The 26,318-nt window shown below is 32.5% G+C and overlaps 1 protein-coding gene and 1 long non-coding RNA gene across 3 annotated transcripts in view; one reads left to right on the top strand and one right to left on the bottom strand.

Moving 5' to 3' along the window:
* Window positions 1–9,430, bottom strand: part of LOC143249480 (uncharacterized) — a 29,993-nt gene extending 20,563 nt beyond the window's left edge. Inside the window, exons 1-2 of the long non-coding RNA XR_013027803.1 lie at window positions 9,344–9,430; window positions 2,138–2,206 (exon numbers count right to left, since the gene is read on the bottom strand). This is a non-coding gene — a long non-coding RNA (uncharacterized LOC143249480). The remainder of the gene's footprint in view (window positions 1–2,137; window positions 2,207–9,343) is intronic.
* A 1,047-nt stretch (window positions 9,431–10,477) lies between these two features.
* LOC143249482 (uncharacterized) overlaps window positions 10,478–26,318 on the top strand; it is a 48,609-nt gene continuing 32,768 nt past the window's right edge. Inside the window, exons 1-2 of one of the 2 annotated variants that reach the window (XM_076499400.1) lie at window positions 10,478–11,100; window positions 21,978–22,032. In XM_076499400.1, coding sequence (XP_076355515.1) covers window positions 10,714–11,100; window positions 21,978–22,032 — 442 coding nt within the window. In that variant the 5' untranslated portion in view covers window positions 10,478–10,713. The remainder of the gene's footprint in view (window positions 11,101–21,977; window positions 22,033–26,318) is intronic. The other variant, XM_076499399.1, reaches the window with a different exon arrangement.

Below are 26,318 nucleotides of genomic sequence, written 5' to 3' on the forward strand. Positions count from 1 at the left end.
TGGAACACAATGTGAGAAACCTTGAACAACAGCCATTTGAGGAAACTGTTTCATTGCAACAGTATCAGATTTTCATTTTGAGATGAAATTCATAATCAAAACAAATAGTTAAACTTTTACACACGCTAATTATAAGTATGTTGTCCAAGACAGAGGGCAATCGAAATTTATAACATATCAATGATAATGTGAATTTTCTATTAAAATGCCATTTGCTTATTTCATTTTTATCAAAATCTTGTGAGCTATTAAGTGATCTGAAGTCCACGCAGTTAGTCAGTCAGTCTGTGCACCAAATGACTATTTGATAAATGTAACTTTGTGTTTCATATCTTGACACTTTAAAGTAAATAATGGCCACCACAAACAGCAAGGGTATCGTGACATAGGTTGCTTATTCAAAACCAGTGTTGTTGAAGTTCCTGATGTATCCTTGATCACTTTTGAGAATAACAAAAAGAAAATCTTTATAGTGCCTTCATTTCACTTTATAGGATGCAACATGCTCCACTCTTGCTTAATGAAATTGAAGTTCATTATGTATGTTGTCCTTACAATTTGATCAATTCCCAATTTTTCAAAGAATGTGCTAGACAGTTTAGCATGAGAGGGTTAGACATTGTCATTCAATAGACTGCAGTCAAGTGTAATTGCACAGCATATTTCAGAATAAAGGGTTATATGATGTAGTCCTTATAATGGGTAACATTAATGGTACTATTTCACAGGATATGAGTGTTGTTACATCCAAAAGTGTTTGATACTATCTAAACTGCATTCCCATTGCTGTAATGTATATCATACTTCTATATGAAGATGGGTTTAATATTGTTTCAGCTTCTGTCTAAATATTTATATGCCTATCGGAGTGAACCATAACTCATATCAAAAAACGAACATTGATTTGGATGTTTGTACATCAGATAAGCTTTTGGGATCAATATGATTAAGCTGTATTAGGCCTTTCTGTAGTAACATTTGACATACAGATTGGCCTTGTAAGCTCTGTGGTAAATCATCTTTATACTGACGTGGTACTTAGTTGATGCTGTAAATATCTGACAGTCTTGTAATAGATATCCTACAATTGCTGGTAAATCAAAATCAATTTATAAAGGTCATGCATTAGTGTTGCAGATTGTAGATCTGCCAGGTCTAGGTGTGATTGGCTTATAAGTGGTTTCTGATTAATAAAACACTGATGTGATTAGCTATCTATGATTTCTGTAGTATCTCTCCATTTCAATGAAACACTTAAATGTATTTTTGAAGCACAGAAGGAATTAATATTCAGTCATTTGACTTTCATTTTGCATGACTCACCTAATTGTCATAATAAATGAGAGGAATAACATGCATTATTTTGTAACTATAGCAGTGATTTTGCTTTATTATAGTTGTTAAGATACAAAAGGAATTACACTTATTATTTTGATCAGTGTATTACATCATGAAAAGTATTGAAGCAATCTGAATCCCATTAGTTAATTCAGTTGTTTTCACCCTTTTTTCCTTTATGGACTCTGATACTCAAATCTAATCAGTATTTAAAAGCCTAATTTTCATAAAAATATAAGTTAATGAAATATTCAAATATAATATTAACTTGATCAAACAGAAAATTATCGTATTTGAATATAAAGAGGTCAGGATCCTAATTATTGAATGGTCAATATTAGCTATTCTTCTGCAATGACAATATTTAGGCATTAAAGGGATTGAATAATTCAATTAGGCAACACATTCCAGCCAAGAGTGGCCAAGAACTGACCTAATTGTAGATCAAAGTGAAACAATCTCATAAGATGCGAGTACAAGCCAGAAAAGAAACTAATTATATAATATTTGAAGTTCTTAAACTGATTTTGAAGTTGTACTGTCTTCTAGCCAACTGATTCTGCTCTATCAGAATCTTGAAAGTGGCTGAGTAAATGACTGAAAACAAAACAATGTGTTATTAATATATCTTTTAAACAATATGTGTTTGATGAGTGAAGGGAGAACCTGAGCAAAAGTATAAAATTATGTGTATGTGGTCTAAATTTATGAAACAAATTTTGATAAGTTGGTCTTAAAGGCATATCTCAAGATCAATATTCAGGTAATGATGTCATGTGCAATGAGAGCCTGGACATACCTTTCTAACAAGAAACTCCACAACTGAATCCCTGGTTCTGCCACCACATAGGTCCTTCTCAGGATTTTCCTAAAGATGAATACAAACAAATTTAGAATTATTGTCTAATAAATAACAAATAATTAAATTATTAATATTTACAGTTAAGTGATTGTGTAGGCTACAAGCCTGTACAAAAGCTGATACTAAACAACACTGTCTTACTATAATTAATTGATATATTTTATCAACCCATTTTATTCCTGTGTTCATTGTATGCTCTTAATTGGGAAATTCTAATGATATAAGGTACATAAAGGTTCAAAACTAGTGCACGTTTAAGCTCAACCCAAAGTTCAAAAGGATACTTGCAAATTCTAACCCAACCTTTAGACAATATTAATATTAACCAGTTTTCCAGTCTACTTTATCACCTCTTTATTGGTGAAAGTTTGGTTGAGCTTAGTTATATACTATTGTCTTCAACCACTTAACAGAATTAATCAAAACTATAAACAGTAATATTATAATCTGAGGAAAAATTTAATTAATGTGCATATGGTATTCCAATTTATCACTGCTTTGGGTCCTAATTAGTTAACAAACAATGGTGGATTTACTGATGGAACTGTGGTGGTGGATGCATATGTAACATAGCCAAAGTTTGCAAGAATAATGACATTTCTCTTTAGACATTTGGTTTTATACACTGATTTGACTTTCCTTGCTGATTAAGGGGTTTTATCAGAACTACTTTGTAGCTTATCAGTAGTTCTCTCCAACTTGGCAGCTCTACATATTTTGATGTTTTGGATTCTATACATTGATCATTCAACTTAAGTATATTCTATATGTTAATAACAATGACAAACAAGTAATTCACTTTTTGATGTGCAAGCAGAAAATAGTCAGTGTGGTCATTACCTGGTACTGTGTTGAGCAAACACAGAAGGGCCATTATTGGTCCACCTAACTTATGAGAAATCAAGAGTTCATGTTCACCATACAGTTGTGATCAATAAAACTATTAATCAAACCTAGATTGATGTGTTTGTTTGTTTGTTTTTTTAGTTATCAATGTGTAGCTGAGTTTCAAAGTTTCTCATGTTCATTTTGGCTTCTATACCACTCTAAATTAATACATGCATGCATACCTTTTACCAAGTACATTAGCACTGATGTGTACTGACTGAGTTTTGTTCTCATTGTGAACTAATAGCTCTTGTGTAATGTGAAAAACAGCAGTCAATGTATCAATTTGCACTAAGTAGCACAAAAAAATTTGAACTTCATAGTTTTCATCCATATTCCTGCAGCAGCAAACTAGAAGTGTGAACTAAAAGTGGAATACAATATCATTTATACTATATTTGAGAATGTTTGTAACTTCACAAATTGTCAGCTATTTTCCCATTCATCAGATTGTTCTGCTATTTATATACATGTACATTCAATGCTACAGAAACCAATTTAACACAACAGAAATATTTTAAAAGGATAAAATCAAGAAAAATATTTTCATTTTACTCTCTATTGAAAATCACAGTTAGTAAACAATGCTATTACAGAAGATGAGAGCATCATTTCCATCATTATATAAGTAGATATGCATGACAAAATTTCCATATGAAGACTTATTTCTTTGGTTTTTATATGATATATCTAAAGATGGTTATGTCATAAAAGAACTATAAGTTATACAGGACATAACACGAGCCTTTGCCAGTTTTTAGATATCCTCTGCAATGCTAGTGATGTTCTGTATATCCTATTTATCCATAACAACATGCCAGTTGCTAACATTCTAGGTTCTAATTGTCATTACTCAGTACTCTATCTATTATAATCAGGGAGTCCCTTAGGAGGGTTGCAGTAGGTTTGAGGCAGCCAGGCCTCAAATGAAAGAGGCCCCAATTCCCAAACATGTGGGGAGCTGTTTAATACACTTCACTTGTCATTAATTCTCTGAACATAGACTCAGTCAATTTGATCCACCACATGACCTTTTTTATTTACTCATTTACAGCTTTTATTATTTCAATGCTACAAACCTTTAATATAGAATGTATATCTTCTCAAAATTTGGCAGCCTTTCAGTAAACATTATAAGACTTTCACATAGAAAAAAATCAAGTTTTTAGTGAACTATCTTTAATAAACTAAACAGAGATTTTTAATATTGTAGCCCACCATTAATTCTTGCACCCAGACCCTGACTGCAATTGGGTGAATATATAGTATAATTGTGAATGATTCTCCTGACCCCTGTAAGTATAATGATAATAAAGTTGCACCCCCACAACTTGTACAGTGATAAGTCTGTGGATATAAAATGCTAAAAACTTGGTTTTAATACCATAGATAGCTTATTGTGGAGCTTTGTATATAATTTTAAACAAACAAATCACAAAGTTACTGTTGGAGCTAATATATCAATCAGTGCATACGCTTTAGCATATTTTGTAAAATAACCCATAACTACCTTTATGTAACGCCACTACATTTTTAAGCTCCATGTGGTAACTTAAAAAAAATAACTTTGCAAATGAAAAACAAAATTATACTTTGTGGCAGGAATTTAGGTTTAATATCTGTCAAGCCTCAAAAGGGTGGATCTTTCAGACTTCATAGACAACTTAGGATGTTCAGAAACTTTTATTGGTTTGCAAATGCATTTAGATGTTCATCTCATATATGTGTAATTCTACCCCTAGTGATTTTAAAATCGTGTCTTGGTATCAAAATGTATTTATCTTCTTAGTATTGGCTTCTCTTCTTCCGATTCATCACAAATGGGTAGATAAGGTCCAGTGCTGTCACACTGAAGATCATAGTAGTACTTGATGGTGTTCTCATCATTACTGCGCCTACTAACCAACAAACTTCACTTCAATGCACATGAACACATTTTACTGACTTCAATTTGAAGCACACATCTTTGATGTGCTGGATTACCATTCTAGGTTTTCAGCAGCAGCCTAAAATTGTGTGACTAAAGATTAGCATTTCAAAAGCATAGATGGCACATCTCTTTTATAGTATTCTTCAAAGGTTACAGGTAAATTACACAGACCAAATATCATGGCAAGGAATTTACATAATCCTTCTTGACTGCTGAAAGGAATTTTAAATTAACTTTCCACACACAATTCAAATTCCTGTTAACCCAAAGCCAAGACAAGCGATTGAACTGGTAGTCCTCTTTTAATTGATCCAAACATTCATCTGAAGGTAATAGCAAAAATGCATCAAAGCATATAACTACTTTTACAAATCTAAATTTCAAACAGAACCTTGATGCTGATCCCTTTGTACTGACAGTAAATATTGTAGAAAACTACATACTTGAAGAAGAGTACATTATCTCAGTGATCTCATCATTCAATGTACACTCAATTTCAGTATACTGGCAACAATCTTAGTGCTCCAAAGAGCCTGCGCAGTAGTTGTTTTATCCATTGTTCATCATCTGTTTCTATATGATGTAATGATATGGTGACATGCAATTGTTGTCCAATCTGATTGATCATTTAGTTCCTTAAACACATCAGAAAATTTCTTCAGCAATTCACTCAGTTCAACCAAGGAATAGCTTTAAACTAACACTGGTATAACATTAGTAGTCAGATCACTGTCAGTGTAAATGCAACCAGCTTTTAAGGAAAAAAACAGCAAGTTTTGTGCATTAATTTTGTTACTGCATCATATGGTGACAATGCACAATTTGCAAATATTTTATCATAGGTGTCTGCAGTTACAAGTTCTAAGTGAACAGGATATGGCTAATCTTGAGCTGCATTAGCACTGTGCTTGGGCTATTACATCTTTTCAAAAAAATTATTTAAGTATGTAGCCAATATGTTCAATAAGTTGACTGTTAGGTTTTAGAAAATGTCTAGCATTTCTAGATAGAAGTACTGAAACCTTCATTTTTTTCTGTTAATGAGAATAACTGGATTATGTGAGTGAAGTTCTGATGAAGCTTGACATTAAATAGAACATCTAATCAGTCTGTTTTTGTATTTTTTTCAAATTGTGCCTCATCTCTGCCTTACAAAGATATTTTTGATCAATTCAGTAACAATTTCAAATTGCTAAGCTGTACAATATTAAAAAATATCATCATTATTTAGTAGAATCACATCCGTTTTACTTATTTTATTAAACAAAACTGTTTATGTTAGAAATATGTGGTGTCTCAGTCACTTTTACTTTGATGAATTCAGGGTTAGTTACATATCTGTTAGCAAATCCAATTGATTTAGTAAGTCAGTTTTATGGAGAAATGCTCTCTTTGTATCAGATTAATATATTTTTGCTTCACAGTGTAACAATACATTCTGCATCAGAATGACTAATCTCCTGAATCAGGCTTAAAGAACAGGTGTGGTATTTGAGGTAAAATTGGAGCAAGAAGTACGCATTAAGGTCTGCAAAAACTGTGGATTTAGAAATGTATTCTAAAATATAAAATGAGCATTGACAACAAGTAAAAGAAGTGTACTATGTAAAGGCATTTGGTATTTTTTTTTGTTTGAAAAGTTTCACAAATACGTGTATGCAGAATAATGTATATTGAGATTAGACAACTGTAAAAGTAACGTGGCTAATATGCTCTCATCTTAGATCACACTTTCATGAACCATTCTCCCCCTTCTGTAACTAAAGTCTCCCACAGATGATATTTTGCAGAATAGTGTTGTTACCAATATACAGCTTTATAGATGTCTGAAAGTATTATCTCACTGTTTTTCTTGCAGAATGATCAAGAGTGATATGAGAAATGCATGCACTCTGGAAGAGATGACCCTGTTGTATTTGTGATATAACACTAATTTCTTTGTCTTCTTCAGACACTTCCACTGATATAAATTATCTTCTGTCTCCAGAGAGGTGTCCACTATCATCTAATGTAATTGTTTTACTGGCAACAGATACTCAAATGTATCAAAATTACAAGTCTTCTGATAGCTTGTTCCATATACTGTGGTTTTATCATTAGTTCTTGAACTCATTTTAATTCTATATAACAATTTACCATTCTTCTATGTATTGAAATTATTATTTTTATCTATAGTGTAATCATAGTACTTGAGAATATCACATAGTAATGTACTAAATTTAAAATCTGATGTTGTGATTCCAAGTTTTATTTTCACAAAATTTTCTGTCTTTTCTTAAAGTGTATATTTTTGAATTTCTTTGTACTCTTACTGACTACATAAATTTGAACATTAAAAAAATTTGTTGTGGCATATTCTAGAAGAAGAACTTATGAATGAGAGAAAGAGTTAATCATTGATGGTTGTTCTGATTAGAGAATTATACACAATCTAGAAAAAATGCTCTTAAAGATCACTCTTCTGCCATTGACAAGAAAAGTCATGTCCATGATCTTGATTTAGTTGTGTTCATATAGAATTGTGGTGATGGATTTTTCACACTGGTAACAATACCCTGTCTTTCCTCTAAACTGACCTTTGATACAGAGGAGACAAGGATGACAAAGTGTTTGTACCAGTGGCTTTTGTTTGGAGTCTCTGAGAATGAGTTGGAAGATTTTAATAAAGTACAACAGATCATTACCAACCAGCAGGAGAGACAGTAAACACACATTGGAAGAGATGTTAAATTGTGAGGTAGACAAAAGCCTCTCTAAGACAGAAGAAATGTTAAAATGTCAAATAAAACACAAAAGTTCTAACCTGGCATGTCTGGGTGGATAGGGTGCTCGACTTGTAATCTGAGAGTCGTGGGTTCGAATCCCCATCACACCAAACATGCTTGCCCTTTCAGCTGTGGGAGCATTATAATGTCACATTCAATTCCACTATTTGTTGGTAAAAGAACAGCCCAAGAGCTGACAATGAGTGGTGATGACTAGCTGCCTTCATTCTAGTCTTACACTGTGCAAAATTAATAAAAAACAAACAAATAAACAAAAGGTTGCATCCAAACTTAAGAATGTGAAAAGTTAGCTCATGAACTTGCCATGACAACAACTGTCTGTTGATTGAAGGCAAAATCCATTAGTTAGGGAACACCTAAGTCTGAATTTGGATGGAGCACTACTTGTCTCAGCTGAAAACACTGATGAAGAGCAGCCCAATGAGTGGGTTATGTTTTAAACTGAGTTGTGCTAACATTTTAACCTAAAAGAAAACCAAGCTATATACCTGTCAGGCTGTGTATAAGTCTCCAATGAAAAAAACCAACAAAAATATGACTACTTTTGTGAGTGATTTCTAATGACTGCAGGGAAGGCAGCTGCAAGTAGTGAGGATATCTTTATTATTAAATTTATTAAAGGTCTCTTGAGTGAAACAATGTGATGTCATATGAGTATTAAAAACATTTATAGCTTAATGGAGATAATTTTTGTAGCAATCAGGTTTGAAGTGATTACATAAGGAAAAAATGTCCACAGTCACAATTCTAGTGACTTAACCTCAGCTAAAGTAAACTCTGGTGATGTCAGTATTAAGAAACATTTAAGTACAGCCTAAGACTCCCCCAGAAATAAGCACCTCCTAACACCCTGACTCATTAGATGAAAGTGATGTTTAAAGTTTCTCAAGCTTTACTATCCTGTGATTTTTCTGCCATATCAGTAAAAGGTGCCTCTCCATAGATGGAAATCTAAACATGATAGGTGTCATATGTGGGAAGTACCAGGACATTTCAAATAAAATTTCACATCTGGTTCTGAGATTAAACATCTTTTTCTATTCAGTTCCAAAATAGGTACAAGAGGGGCATGAATAAATCACGTCTACTATTCCAGCTCTTTTGAACTAATGAAATTCTGATAGCATTTGGCAACACCACCGAGGAAAAAGGGACACATCAGTGAGATTGTACTCAGGTTTGTTTGTTTAGAATTAAGTACAAAGCTACACAATGGGTTATCTGTAATATGCCCACCAAGAGTATTGAAACCTAATTTTTAGCAGTTTGTGTCCTTAGACATACCACTTTGCTACTGGGGGGCTGCACCCTGAAGTTGTGTCGTTCCGTGCACCTCACAAGAGGCTCTACGGGTCTTGGTGAATACTAGTGAAGATATATGGAAGTGAGTTCAAGTTATCGATTTATACACGAGCCACTAGAACTCTGGTTTACTTTGCAGTGCGTCAAGTGTACCAAGTGATGCCAAAAATCTAGTTAATTGACAAAAATTACATTCTTGAAGGGACACATCTCTGAATGTTTGGTTTTATCACTCACAGAATAATCGTAGTTTGTCCAAAGTCCCCCGCTGGTAAAACGGTAGGTTTATGGACTTACAACACTCAAATAAGGGCTTCGATTTCCTTCGGTGGACTCAGCAGATAGGCCGATGTGGCTTTACTATAATAAAAATACATTTCATAATTAAATGATGATGTGGATAAAAACACAAGTGAACGAATAAATACATATTTATTTCACTAAAATAGTGTTGCATATTTACCAAAGTGACTAGTTTTAAATTGTTTGTACTCAAACTGGCTGCTTCAGCCGTAGAAGAACTTCTTATCAGTTATGCATAAAACAAGTTCAACAAGAATCACAGTGTAACATAATTTCAGGAAGAAGCAATGCAGTTAATCACAAATTAGAAAACTTATGTAATTCAGAAACCACTACGGTAAAGTGATGGGAAGACCTAAAATCAGAAATTAAAACACTATTTAAATATAAAAAGAACGAACTGGCGACAAAAAAGCGAAATAAACAAGTTGATTTCCTCGAACGCACACTTAAAGCATTAGATCGCACAATACAGAAATTAGCACAAAATATATTAAAATCAGTATAAATAATTAAAGTATGATTAAATGCATTACAGCAAAAGACTAAAAATATAAAAGTCAGAGGACTAACAGAACAAACAGACCATGAAGAAAATTATCTTCACAATCTTTCGGGAAATTTAATCGAAATAAGTGGTGGTAAAACACACTGATTCTTACAGCAAACTAAACATCACATTTAGTAATTATTCAAATCTCTATTTATCAGAACAGGTTAACAGAAATAAATGGAAAAATATAACCCATCATTTAAAGTAACTAACTCCACAATATGTTAATAGCATTGCTCGCCTCCTGAGAGTATAAGAGAGCATGTAATATGTTCCACCGTGAATAAAACTTTTCCTCATGCTTGTCGGCCCCTCTCCCTTAATGGCACAGCGGTATATTTTCGGACGTATATCGCTAGAAACCGGGTGTCGATACCCGTGGTGGGTAGTAAACAGATGGCGCTTTGGGTAGTTTTGTTCTTAAGAACAAACATTAACTTATAAACCATTATTTATCTAATTGTATGTAAATTTTCTGTAAACATAAATCACTTGTCCCTCTAGTGATGATAATTAGAACCTCGTTTTATCTACCTGTCAAGTGAACGCGATTGAAAGCATTGTACGTGTGTGTGAGGTGTGTAAATAACAGGTAAACAGTCATTGGAGTTACTGGGGGCATTTACGAACGGTGAAAACTGCTTAGATTTGGGTGTGCCATTTGGTTTATGAGTATTTTGTTTAGTGGGATATAATTAAAATTTAAATAGTGGAAGTTTTAGAAAACGTTTGTAAAAGTTTATAGAACACGATGGGTTCAACTAATGCAGTCTCAAGGGGTCAGTTGAGGTCAAACTTTTCCAGTCGACCTCCGTTTCTTGTTGTAGGTTTGTTTGTTGTTTTGGGAATTTTGGGTTTCAGTTATTGGAGTCTTTCGTCACAGTTTAATGATCTTCAAAAGCAACTACAAATTATGCAAGAAAATGTTCGTTTAGCTGGCCAAAGAAAAGAAAGTATGGACAAGCAAAACCGTGATTTAGAAAGCGCTCTGAATAAGGTTAAATTAGAATTAGATACTTCAAAATTAACAATGAGTAAAAAAGAAAAGGAACGTGAAGAAATTGAAATGAAGCTCAGAATGAAAGATAATGAAGAGAACGAATATAAAACACAAATGGAGACACTGTCAACAGACTTAGTAAGTTTTATGTTTTATTTACTCATTACTGGAAGTTCGATTTCAACTGTTAGCGTTATTTATTATTTTTAATTATGCTTTATGACGTGTGTTTGTGCATACTGTGTATAATAGCAATAATATATTTCCGTCACATGTACAAATCAAACCAAGTAATTAAATATAGTGAATGATACAGTGAGCATTGGTTAATTACAAACTTTTAGAAGTTTCTTTGTATATTAGTTTGAGAGTAGAAATGACTAAAGTTTTAGGTAAATAATAATAATAACTCTCAAAATAAAATAAAAAAGCCATATGATTTATTGTTAACATAAGAATCATAGTTATTCTCCTTATATTTACAAGTGTGTGTGCTTAAGATATGTTAATTTATTCTAATAAATTGTTGCATTCCATGTACTTTGCATAGAAAGCATACAAAATTGTATTCAATAAATGATAGCATTACTGTTTGATCACCATATTTGAATGATAAAACATCAGTTACATATATTTTGAATTTGTAGGTGCACTAAGCTTAAATTAAAAGAGTAGTTGCTGTTATGATGACTTACAAATTACACAACCTGTTATTCTTTGAAAGGTTACCAACAGATTGATTTACCAGTAAACAAGAGTATATTAGAGATGGAGGCTTTGTCAAAATACTTGTACAATTTCAAACTTCTCTGGTTTCTTCTTGTGTAGGTAATAGAGTATAGGTACTGACAGTTTTTATATAGACCTAATTAATAAACACACTTACTAAATTTATTATAAAAGCTCTATGCTAAAAAACAATTCACAAGTAAGCAAAACATTTACAGATTGTCGGTCCAGGATAAATAAAATTTATTATGAGAATTGTGTATAAAGGTATGAAAAATTACTCACTTGAGTTACTGTTATATAGTGTAAAATAAATGATTATTTTAATTAAAAAATAATTAAAGTATTATACAAATATGTCAATAGTAATGAGGTTCACAACAATTTTTTAAGCAACTTTTTTCATTAAAAATTAAAAATATGTATTAACCAAATAATTTCATATTGACTTTATTAGATTGTGGTTCTTTAGATTTAAAACAAGATTATTTAGAAGTAAAATGACTTAGATAACTTGTGTCTAGTTCAGGGGTTCCCAACCGGTGGGCAATCAGGGCGTAGCCTTGTTAGAAGTAGCTTGGGATAACATTAATTTTATTTCATCAATTACATTTTCAAGTCACGAGTGCCAAAAGGTTGGGAACCCTGGTCTAGTTAAACAATTTAAAATATTCAGGTAACAACAAACTAAATCTGTGCATAAAACAAGTTTCTTGTTCAAATGTTGCTGGTTAAATTGACTCAATATTAAAACATAACATCATCATGAAAAATTACATTTTTTGTTGAATAGGAAAAATCAAAAAGTTCTTAGCTGTGAATTTATTAATAATATTTTACTGAAGAAATTTTGATAGAAAATCTTGATTAATTAATGTAATTTATCTCATAAGTAATCAGTTAGTTGCTCAACTCTAGTTATGTGTTAGTGTTGTTGATTTAAGAGAAGATTCTGGTTTATCAACTTCAGGTATATTATATACAACCCCATCATGTTGTTCAAAAGAGCAAATTTCCCTGCACTTTTCATGATAAAATGCACTGCTCAAAAAATAGGATAGTTTGAAGTGTAACACAGAATTCAAATTACTCTATATTATTCATGAGCCGTGGCTAGACCTTGAAGAAGAAATATAATGTTTAACATAAGTGAAGAGTCTTTTCACATCATAGATGAGTGTGATAGTCATCTGCTCAAATTGTTTTGATATTTTAACAAGGGCCAGTGATATACAGGGCTTCTCTATGAAAGAGATATTGCTCCTGTGTACTGAGGCAATAGACTAGTCAAGTAAACCATGCTTTTAAGCTAGTATTGGTTCTATAATTAATTGCAAATGTTTGAAAGTGTCAATTAGCAGAATGTGGAACTGCTTTCCCACTGTTTATAGTTGTTGAACATCTAGGCAGACTAGCAACCATAAGATAAACATCCAAATGATATCTGTTGTTTCTGGTTTGCTATGATCATGGGTATTTGGCTCAGAGCTTGAGTCAGATGTATACAGCCACGCTGGATGTTTGTCAGACTGCACATGACTATAAACAGAATTCACAAAGCCAACCTGCTTGCTACGTGGCAGATGCGCTCTGTTCATAGCAAGGTACAAAATACATCTCACCAGCAATAATGCCAAGAACTTAAGTCGAATAATGTTACTTTTACAGATGTATTTCATTTGCAACTAGATAACAGGCTTATATTCGTCTGTTTAGAAATTGGAACCATGTCATGTTTACTCCATTATAACACAGAACATGATGCTTATGATAGTGGTGGAAGTATTGTGTGAAGGGAAATGAATGTCAGGTGCAAATTATAGGGATCACATTCTACACACTTTTATGCTACCATATATTTATATGCAAAAACGGCTCGTTTGGGTTGAGAAAATATTTTACATAGAAGGTCGAAACGTTGTTCGCTCTTCTGTGTAAAATATTTTCTCAACCCAAACGAAGTCGGTTTTTGCATATAAATTTCTCAACAAGTGGGTTTCTCGACATCACTGACTACCATATATTGTTGCAATTAATTTTGACTTTAGCTAAATCATGTAGATAACACCCACTTTCATTATACTAAATGGTTTGATGCATTTCAGGTGAAATTGATAATACAGTAACAATCACACCAACCAGTCGTAAGAATTCAATCCCATTAAACATATATGGAATCCTTGTGGGAGACTTGTTATATTTCATTAAGTGACTTTAGATACAACAATAATAACTTTGAAAAGATCTGTTAGTAGACTGCCCTTGTTGTTATTAGTTAACCATAATCTATAGTTTAGTAAAAGTTTATGAAATGTAAAGATGTAAAGAAAAAACATATATCAAATGTACATTCTTATAAGGTATATTATTTCTCACAGAAATAACTATTCTGATTATGTACTGCCCTCTGTATGCAAACACTTTTTTGCATGTATAAGCCTTGACCTCCCATGTAACCTCATGATTCAGCTGCATCTTACATGTAAGCATGTAAATTATCATGCAACAACCAACCTTACCTAATAGGGGATAATAACATATACCAGCACATTCTCTCACATTCTCTTAATTGCAGGGAATGGCCATACATTCCAAACCCTCTCAGATGTTTCCACTGTCAGCAGTTTGGTCACTGGAAGACATCATGTTGTGGTTCCTTGATGTATGCTCGTTGCAGTGTCAAGGACTATGATACTGTGTGAAATAGACCCTCATTGCGTCAATTGCAATGGCTTTCACCCATCCCACTTTCATGCTTGCCCTAAGTGGTTGGAAGAAAGAGGTGCAGCATTTAAAGATGATTCAAAACATTACTTACCCTGAGGCTTGAAAATTACTTTCCATCACTTCATTTCAGACATTTGCTGCTCCATTTTGTTCCACTACTACTGATTCAATTTAACATCAATCAGAGAAGCCTTTCTGAAACCAAAATCTTGTATCAATATTCTTTAACATTGAGAAGGTTTATGATACAACATTTAGGTATGGCATTTTGCAAGACTGCAGTTGTGCTTTCCTTCCTCAGTGGGCCATACTTTTTCAGAACAAATGATCTGTCATTGCTCCTTTTGGCCTTTGTATCCAAGCACAGTTGGATGAATTGTGTCTGTCCTTGGATAACATTGCTGTAACCACTGGTCAGCCAATTCCACCTTGGCTTCTTACAGTCCCCAAATGTGAGCTATCCTTAAGTCATCTGAGAAAAACACACACTCCTGATTGGAAATACTCTCTGTTATTTTCTGAACATCTTTCGAACCATCCTTCCATTCCTATATATATAGATGATTTGAAATAAAGTGTCTGTGTGGGCTCTGCTATGGTTTGTTGTGGTTTGGTGGTTATGTGCATGCCAACTGTATGCCATTTTTCTTGCCCTGGATCACATAGATTCAGAACATTATCAATGACCTCTTGCTCTCTTGTTGGGCTTGTTGTTGATCTTTTTCGACCGGAGGGACCCTTTCTCATATGGTGGAGAGTTCCGTGTTCATCAAACTTGGTGATGATGCGTGAAATGCTGGGGCGAGATGGCGCATCCATATGGAACTTTCTAGTAAAACGTTTTTGCACTTCAGCTTTGTTTTCGACTTTTTAAAAAGTTTTGAGAATGAATATTTTGTGCTCGATTATAAGCTGATTATCCGCCATCCTTGGACACAAGTCAAATCTGAAACAAAAGAAATGGTTTATTAGCTATACACAGTCAAATAGTGTAAACATTATTTTGGGACACCCTGTATAATGTATAATAATTGAAATGTGACTATGTTACAAAATACTAGTTCACTAGAAGGTGAATGTTTAAGACAGAGCTTCTGATAAGAATGATTAACTTATCTTACTTTACTTTTATTTCTTCTCTTCACTAAAATGCAGCTAAGACAGGGAAGACGTGGTTAGTTTTATACTACTGGATAGGTGACCTGAGTGTAAGACTGGAAGGTCAATATAATACAAAAAAAAATATATATGTGTGTGTGTGTATGTTCATATATAGTGTTATGAGATTTGAGCTACTTAGACTAAACATTTATATTTTTATGTTATAATACGTCAGTCATCGGAGCACAAAAAAGCATAACTTATAATTATTTCCTAATTATTTTATTATGGTTATGAGCTTGATTAAGTGACAGATTCCATACAGTTAGAGTATTAAAAAAAACAACATAAAATATAAAGTCTTATTGAAAACAAACATTTGAAATTTATTTAGGAGGTTTTAGAGATTTTGCAAATAATATTTGAAATTTTTGGAATGAAGAATGTATTTTCACAAACAAATCTTTTTAAAAGTATTTCATTAAAAATATGTTTTTTTGTGTACAAAAAACTTTCAATCTTTACTAAAAATCTACCAAATTTTGTAAAGATACACATGCTTATCAAAAGCTATAATGCAAATACTTGATGTGTGCAAGTGTATAGATGAACTTGTGTACATTATACTGAACCCATTGTGTAAGTACTATTATTTAAAATGTTATCTTCCTTGGTTATAAGAAAAGAAGGTGAATGTTTAAGACAGAGCTTCTGATAAGAATGATTAACTTTTCTTACTTTACTTTTATTTCTTCTCTTCATGAGATTAGATTTTGGGATGTATTCCAATCTGTGGTATCATCTCTTGATAGAAATATTCTCTGTCATTGTTAACCCAGTGTTTTTATTTTGATAATTAATTTGAATTTCATCAGTATGGCACATCAGATCTACTTTATTAAAAATAATGTAAATTATAATAATATTACTTTCCATCAGATGAATATTTGGGATTTTATTGAATTTGATTTTTTGTACATATGTATATTTGTGAAACCTCCTGAGGTCAAGATCCTTGATGACATCACTTGGTTAGCTAATCTCAGTCCTAGATGCTTTCTTCTTTTTTACATCTGCTGGGCATGTCTTCCTTGATTTTATACATTTTGGACCAGCTCTTCTTACAACATGCCTTTGCCTATGCTTTTTCTATCCTTGATGAGGACCAGATCACCTACCTTTGCTTTTTGGTACTATGATACTTGACTATGTGATATTTGTTCTTTTACTCCATTTTTTTTTTTTTTTATGTTTCTCAGGTAAGCTTCTTGCATGCACCTCAATTCACAAGATTTTTTTTTCCCACTTTTTCTCCATTGTCAACTTTTAGCACTACTTAAGATTCTATTGGTTTGTGTTTCATGTTGACTCACAATTGTCATATTCTTCCTGAACTTAAGATTACTTCTTTATAGCTTGTGGTTGGAATTCTTTTGTTCTAGTACTTCTATTCCTTGAAACTCTTTTCTCATTTTAAGGATTTTCTTCTTAAACCTTTGACTCTTTTACCCACAATCTGCTTTTCTTCACCCTTTTTCACCTTCTTTTCTTGTCATTCTCTTTAACCTTTCCTTGTAGAGACTTTACACTGCTACACTGGCAGCTTTACTGGAGTACAGTTGCACTAAAATCTGACCCAACTTATTTAATTAGTGCCCAGTACACTTTGCTTGATTCTGTGAATTTCTTCATTGGGATACTTGTTTTCTGGAGTTAGCCTCCCTTAGATTTATCTTGAAAACCTCTATTTGACACCTACACCATTTGGGGAGTTGCTTGTTCTGTGGCTCCCTTCCTGGTGTCTATCATACAAAGAGATCAGCCACTTTGTGGCTCTGTGATCAGTTGTTTCTGGAACCATTACTCAGCTTTTGCCTCATAGAAGTCTGGCTTTTACATTTTATTCACTTGGTTCTTATTGGTTTTCTCTCAAGAGCTTCATTTGTCATTTAGGACTCACACTTGCTTATTTTTAGCCACATTCTGAAGGTGTTTTCACAGAAAATCCACAATAAGAGGCTAATGTGGTTAGTTCTACATCAGAAAAAATGTTTTCAAGACTATTCCTAGTGGGTGTGACCAGCTAGATAGGTTTTACATTCACCTCAGGATACAGATATGGAATTATTTATCCTAATACGTACTTATTCTGCTAAGTATTTCTCCTGTAATTTATGACTTGGGTTATCGCTGTAGCCACACTAAACATAGATGCCCTGCTGACTCCCTGGGATATGTATATGGCATTGAGCAGCTTTTACATTCTACCCATTTCTGCAAAACCTTAGTACCACTTAGAATGTTTCTGAAGTTCTTGACAGTACTTTTTTCCATTACCACTTGTGTTAGGCAAAGATTATTCATTCTCTCCATGTAATGAATTTAGTCTATTAGTTAGTGATGCTCCATTTTGTCTGCTCCTCGTGTGTAACACTTCACAAGTTTTCATTTTTTTGTCACTATGTTCACAGATAGTAGCTCATCATTTAAATTTCTTTACACACACTGGTTCCTTGACCATCTATTTCAGTATGGAATTCTAGTTATCTCTTCTATAGAGAAGTGAGTTGTATTTACTTGTCTGAAAATGTGTTTCAGATATATATTCACCTGTGAAAAGAACCACCACCCTTCCCCCCACTTCTGTTGTGTCTCTTGTTTCATCAAGGAGGACTGTAGCAAATGCATATGGGTGATTACAATAAACTGTTAATCTAGTTTCCATGGTGTTACTATAAAGAAAGTTATTAATGCTGTAATAGAAAGGAAAACTAGCACCATATGTTTTAAAGATTCTAGTTGGCTCTGTAAAAGATGTTCTGAATAACAAGATAGCAGTCTTATAGCTAATGTTGGTTACTAATGTGTGGGACTTTCTTGCTTTCTGTAGTTTGTTAATAGAAGGTTATGATATCTAATTAAAAACACATTAGGTGTGACTTACAAAAAAAAAAAGAATAGATGCAACCCAAAAAACTGAGTGTGGAATTTAAAGGAATGAAATCAAAATTGGGTCCAAATTGGTAAGATACAGTTATAAAATTTATAAAAATTTCACAGCCAAATTATTTATTAGTTAGCTTGGCCATGTATTTTGTTTTACCAACCATCATGAATTAAGTTGAACAAAACCTTGTCACCAGTTTGTCTGCCAAATTTGATTTCATTCCTTTAAGTCCCATGCAGAATCCTTTTTTTTTACTGCACCTTTTCCTTTTTATATGTAAGCTGATTTGATTAGATGCATTGTCTGCAAATTACACATATACATGAAAGCATACAACAACTTTAGAAAATGCATATTTTCTTCAATAGAAATAGTTTGCATGGACATACCATATTTTATTTATACCAGATGACATATTTCACAAAATATCATACAATTAGGCCAATGATGATAATTCATGCTATGGATTATTTTGGTCTGAATTAATATCTGAGGTAAAATAGTTCAACATACATTTTGAAAAAATAAAATATTTTACAGCATTTTCCATTAAACTAGAGGGTGTTTTTAATATGAACATTTGGGTCAAGCATCTTCAAATTCATTTTGTTTTACTTTTTTTGGAAAAATTATGTTAAAGATTAAATAATTTATGAATTCTTTATTAACTCTTTATATACAGGATCAGTCATTTTTACTGACAGTGTAACCACCATAAAAATATGAAATAAATTTCAGTTGCATCTTTTTTGTTTCTAGAATTGCTGCTGATTATAATGGAAAATTACAATTACTCATGATAATGTGGCCTCAGAAATTTTTTGTTCAGTTTAGAATGTGAACTATTTCCACACACACACACACACACACACACACACACACACACCTAAAATAGAATGCCCTAAAACTTACATAGTTTATCTAGCTTTTTAACTAACACTGGTCCTTTAGTGGCACAGTGATTTGTCTGCAGAATTATACCACTAGAAACTCGGTTTCAATACCCATGGTAGGCAAATCAAAGATATTCCACTGTGTACCTTTGTGCTCAACTACAAACAAATCAATAACTAATACAGAAATTGCTTAAAATTATTCCCATAACTGATCAACCAGAGCTCCAACAATGAGATTGAAGAAAATACACAAACCTTTAAACCCTATAGCTCTCAGTTCTGTGACACCTCTGCCTTTTAATGGTTACATATAATATAATAGCAAATATCAGAGGGAATTTGACATCTTTTGAAAGCAGGATGCTCAGTGAAAGGCGTGTCATTTAACCAGAACTTTATTGCTGTTATTTCTATAAAGCAAAAACTTTATCAATGACGAATTCTCACTAGAAATTGATAGCTTAGCTCGATGACATATATCTAATGCAAGTCCAAAATTGCAATTAAAATTATAGTGCCTCAGAAAGAAGCAGAAAATGTTGAAATAAGTAGTTTGGACTGAAGAAGTGTCATGCAGTTTACAGAAAGTGAAGTTTGGCATTTATGTATATATAATGAAATTAAATAAATACATTTAAATGAAGTTAAATAAGTAAATAAAATCATGAGGAAGGATTTAATTACAAACAGCAAATCCTAACCTTTGATTAATTATATTATAACCATAATTTTTTTAAAAGCCAAAGCAAAACACATAAAAATAAAAAAATAAACAAAATATGCTACATTTTTAAAAAATCCTAGGGTACGAGCTGCAGTGTCAGGTTATAAGTGTATTCTAGGTTTTGAAGGTGATTGAATAAGTAGGAACACATTCTGGTGAGGATATACTGTCTATCAGTCTTAACCTCCAATTTGCTAGTTTAACATAAGAAATAGGCACAACTAGACTAAAAATTAGGAAAGCAAGATATGAGTGCTCAAACCCACAACAGTCCACATTTATATCACCCACCACTGCCTGCAGATAATTGTGGGAGGGTGACTGCTCTTCCAAGTTACAATAAGAAAAAGATAGATAAAGGTAAAAAGATAAAAATAAAAATAGAAAATAAGGAAATAAGGCACTACCATCTTGGGGTAAGTAAGATGAAACTTCCCTCTTTATGTTAGTATTCCTGTCCCTAATGTGGAAGAAGCACTAATTAACACGACATTGAACCATGCCAGTATACTAAGTTTACTGTGCTTATATATTGGGCTCAAGGTATAAATCTGCATGTCAAGTTCTTAAATGACCTTATTTTTAACTAGAAATAATTATTAGTAATTTTTAGTGAAACTTCTCTGATTTTGATCTCTTTGTATTTATTTAGTACATTTTTTTATTTATTACAGAATAGTTTAATAATTTTATCTCAAATTTCTTTATTAAATCCATTAACTGTTAATTTCACCATTACTAATAAAATATTGTAATTTATTACAAATTTTGTAATATCTGAATAACTGTGAAATTATCACGTTTATAACAAATAGGTATGGCACATTAATATTTAAGGAGGGTAAACCATAAATTAGAAAGTAAAAATCTTTTCTTATATTGATATTCATTTCAATTACAGTTAAGGGTGAAACGCTTAATGCTAGAGTTGTCACCCAAACAACTGACATTTATTTGTGGAATGGTTCTAAAAATATGCAGTAGGTGACAGCCTTTTGTCCCAGTTCCCACATCATAATGTTCACCTCTCTAGTTATTATTTTATTACTTTTGTTTGGTTTAATTTTAGCTAACTCAGTATCCTTACTTAGATTAATAAAAGTACAGGGCAAAGAAATAAAAAAAATAATCTACATAGGACAAGGATAGAAGCAAGAGTAACTTAATATCATTCTCTGAAAGTCAGACCTTGTGCATTATCAAACAGTTTTCAGAATATGACAGTGATATATATTCCAAATAACATATATAGTCAAGGAAGTAAACTTTCCAACTTAATACTGACTTGTATAAGTGTCTTTTATCATTGCCCAGGGAGCAGATAGAGTCAAGCTGGTAGAAGCTTCTATGAGATAGTAGTGTGTAACCTTTACCTAAGCAAAGGGATCAGTATTTGTTTATGATCTTTGAACGTTCCATTTACTGGGAATGTACAAATTACATATATGAAAGTTTTAAAGAAATAATCTGAATATCTCTGAAAAAGGATATTATTGTACACTAGTAGCAGTAAAATAATATACGATGCAATTAATATTATAAAGCATATCTAATGTTAGTTAAGCATTCACTTTGGTGTTTTATTCCATTAGCTTGTATAGTAAGGAAGTGTAGCTGTAATTAATTTCCATAGTTAGGAGTTTTTGAATTATAAATTTGTTTCATCATATTCTGTATGCAATAAAACTACAAGAATATTGAGCATAACTTGTTTAATTTTTTAGTCCACATGTTTAATTTTTTCAGATTTGTTTCCATAAATGAAAATACGTATGTATGTTAGAAATTTCATGAGTACTGGCTATATAAAGTGTAAATATGTTTAATTTTGACCTTGCAAAATATCATATAATACACGTATATAGACAATTGTCTTCACATTTATTTTTAGAAAGCTTGTCAAGAAGAGTCACAAAATGCTGAGAACAGAGCAACAAACTTGCAAGGTAAGATTTTAGTACAATATAACTTGAGTTAATACTAACTTAACCTGACTAGTGCCTCTTCAACAACAATATAAAGAATAAATTTTTTTCTTTTTAAGAACAATAAATAAATGACTCTGTATTAGTCCTATTCATCATTTTTAGTAATATGTTTGACTGTTGTGAATCATAAGCTACCAACCTAAATTTTCCATTTCCCATCTTTAATAGTAGAATTCTGCTTGTAGTATACCACAATGAAGTCAGTTTATTTTTACTTGAGGTGTAATTTATCACTGTTTTAAAAACTCTGAGACCGTGGATGTCTAACATGCATAGCTTAACCTTTTAATGTTATTATATTATTAGAATATTCAGTTTCATACACTTTAATAGTTACCTTATGTTGACCACCAGGGAACTTAGAAAAGTGTAATGTCCTTTTACAGAGTTACTTGTGTCTTGCAGAGCAAAATAAATACACACATACAGCTGTTAACCTGAACAGGAATTCACATATTCTAACAGTATCATCACTCTTATAAAAATATTTCATTATGTACAAAGCTTTGTTAACAAAAACTGTATTATTCAGTTTAAATATGTACAGTAATAGCATGACAGTTGTGAGGGTCAGCCTCATGTTCTCCGATACTTCCATTATATATGGAATTATGGGTAAAGTCCAACCTTTTTATTTCTGTTCTTTGCTAGAGTGTGTATATTTCCATCTGTCAGTTTTGGATACTTTTATTGTGTTTTGCAACTAAATACTATTCCCAAATTAAAATTAAGTAAGATAGTTACATATTATTCATACATTTTTTTAGAACAAACATTTACAAAATGTACTTGTACAGTAATTATTTGTTTTTTTCAAATGTATATATTTTTGATTGGAGATAATGAGCATTTCATTCAAATATGTAAGAAATAAAAAACTTATTTTCTGGTTTTTATAATATTGAATTTGTAAATCTGTTTTAGAGCTACTACATGGTTTTTCACAAAGTTTATTATGAATCAATGAATGGTTTGCATCTTTGAAATTCAACAAATAATAAACAATAGTAAACAAGGGAAGAATGAATGAAGTAGTCTTCATATTTGCTACTGTTATATGCCTATCAACAGATAAACTACTAAAGGTCTTTGGTGTTAAAGTGTTTAAGAAGAATTCACTTAATCATCAAATTGTAGATTTTGTCTGTATTTTATTTGAAAACCATAATACCTACTGAAATACATAGTATTTTTTAATTATTTCTATCTTATTTTAAACTGTTATATAAAACGTTACTTAAAATCATTTGTTGCACAGCAGTTTGAAATCTTATATGTTTAAAATATTTGTCTTAAACAAGCTGTGACATATGTAAATTATCTAACATATTTTTTCAAGAGTTACCATCCTTAGTCATAACTGTTTAGAACAAAAGTGAAATATTTTGACTGGAAACTTTACTCTTAACTCAAGTTTTACAAGGACAACATGTGTTCATAAATTTAAGTCTGAATTAGGCCAAAACCAGAGTGCATATGCAATATATTTCCACCAGCTGTGGACTTGTGAGCAACTTGTACTATTTTTTACATAATTTTTGTTTAGAATTAAAGGTAAATTAGGTAGTAAAAATCAGACATCAACAATGTGAAACCTGGTTATGTTTAATAACACATATTAGGAATGCTGGACAGACAAAAAAGATATTAGTTTTAATAATGTACAACAACTAACAAATGCTTTGAATCTTGAATCTGAGAAACTCCAAACATTACATCAACTAATCTTAAAATTGGACATTGAAGCAAACTTTTTCTTAAATTTCATTAATATTTTTCTTTATTTAAAAGAAATTCAAAGATCAGTAACATACCAAATTAATGTCTGCATTGAATGGTTCAGTTAAGTGTCATATGGAAAATCTTAGTCTATTAAGTTTCTGATGTAATACCTTACCCTTAATCATATATAATATTTTTTTTGTCATTCAGTGCTGCTTTTAATATCCACAAATCCTTTGCTCTCCACTAGCCTTTGTACCTCCATCTACCCTATGTGTTTAATGTGCTACATCTGCATTATAGCATGCAATTAATTGTGTGAGAACCTCCACGACGCTTTCTCAACTGGCTCCCTCTATACTGTAAACTCATTCTTTGCTTCTCAATATGACACAGTAGAGTGTAGACATTTCAAAATTTTGCTTGTTTGCATTGTATTTTGTGTTAACAGTTTAATTTATTGAACAACTTTCTTAATTGTTTCTAGTTTGATTAAATTTATGTTTCTGCAGTGAAAATGGATACTGTAAATTGATATGTCATAATCCACTCTCAGTTGAAATTTAATCTGTGAATTTCAAAACAGCTATTGCTACAATAGGCTTTGGGGTTCCCACTATTTGCTGAGGAGGTACTGGTATTTAGGACATCGTGAGTTGGGTCCATTATGTGACCTGTCGTGTTTCTTGATCACAGATCAGATTTTCCTTTTTTCTAGGGAACCTCTACAGAAACACACACATTTAGGTGACCTATTTTCTTCTCTTTTCTTCCCAAGCAGCCCTTAATTCTTACCAGAGTGTTTTCAGTCTTTTTACCTTTGATATGTCAGGAATGTTGCCTTTTGTCAATATCCTTTGCTTCTAGTGATTCCTCTCCTTCACTCCTGAATTCTGCTCCTTCCTTGAATTAATAAGCTCTTGGTTTTCAACTCTCAGTATTTTCCTCCTCTTATTACATGCAAGATGCTTTCTCTTTTAGAGACGTGGGCTTCCATGGAAGTCCTCATTTGACAGTCTTCTTCTCATCAGGATATTGAATGTTGCCCAACACCAAGTATTTTTATATTTATTTATTTATTTATTTTCTTACAGGGGCATAATTTTACATGTTGAATCCACTTCTGTAGTGGGTGATGCTTGTCTTGATATACTAATCCAAAAGTCTACATTGTATGGCTTTTCAGGTTTACGATGCCCACGACTGCTACTAATCTCATTTTCGAGATATATTGCATCACATACACGTCTGTCCCCGGGCCATAGCAATTCAACAATTAATATGAATAAAGCAGCATTGGAACAGCTGGCCTACTTTTAGAAATAGGGATTTTGTTGTCAACTGTTGCACTTTATCCAATGTTGAATTCCTGTGGACTCCCCACCATATTCCTCTTTAATTGAAGGGTGGGAGCCTTTATCACTTATCATATTTTAACCATTGTGCTGGTGGACCATGGAGGCTTCATTCTGAGTGTACTCAATCCCATTCAGTTGAGAGTAGGGCCATGGTGTTTGTTGATGTAGATGGTGTGAATTCTCTTCCTCCTATGGACCTCAAGAAAAATACCTGGTTTTGGACTGGAGATAAGTCACCAAAGTACAATTTACCTGTGTTGCTGGAAGCTGTCATTCTACCTCTACTTAGGAATCTGTTACTGAATGGCCTGATATTGGATTATAGCCTGAAAAGCCAATGTAAATCTCCATGTTGTTGATAGGGAGTCCTGATCCTACAATGAGCTGAATGATAAATTTCCAATGCTATTGGAATTTAGACTTGAACGAATGACCCATTCCTACTGTCACCTGAATATCTGGTTTTTGGGTGGCTTGATGCTGGTTGTGTATTGGGTCTGCACACATGTGCCTTGATTAGGATAGCAAAATGGAAATCATTTTTCATTCTGCTTCCTCATCTTGAGGTGAAAACACTAAGGACCCTTCTTGTACTGCAGACCAGTTGATAAATACCTGATACCACTTGGTTTTGGGCCAGGGTTGACCCACCATATCCTCTGTAAGCCATTTTGCACAACTGAGTACTTGATTTGTTTCTTTTCTGTCCAAATTAGCAACATATTTTCACAACATATAAAAAGTATACTTGTTTCAGATGTGGTGCAATCTTTTCTCATACCTCCCTACTTCCAGTGCTTTCTTTTTTTTTGCTTAACCTCAAAGTGAAGACTGGGTTCTATAATACAGAAGGACCTAGATGAGACAGCAGTGTAGTGCCCCTATTGGAAGAGGATTTTCACATGATTATTTACATGCTGCAGTAACTCTACTGCATTAAATATGTTGATTAAGTGGGAGTACGAAGGTTAGTGGTGAGCAACAAAAAATGGATTAAGAGGGCAGCATTGAACAAGAAAAGCTGTTATGTGAGAGGAGGTAAGTAATTGTAAGAAATATATTTTTAGTGTAGGAAAATTGTAACTTCAGTCTTACATTTTTCCTGGGTGTAGGCCAATATTTTACCTGACTGCCTTTGTTTAGTGGCAATTTACTCTGGATGTT

This window comes from Tachypleus tridentatus, chromosome 4 (genome assembly GCF_004210375.1).
Source record: "Tachypleus tridentatus isolate NWPU-2018 chromosome 4, ASM421037v1, whole genome shotgun sequence".
NCBI classification, from domain to species: domain Eukaryota; kingdom Metazoa; phylum Arthropoda; class Merostomata; order Xiphosura; family Limulidae; genus Tachypleus; species Tachypleus tridentatus.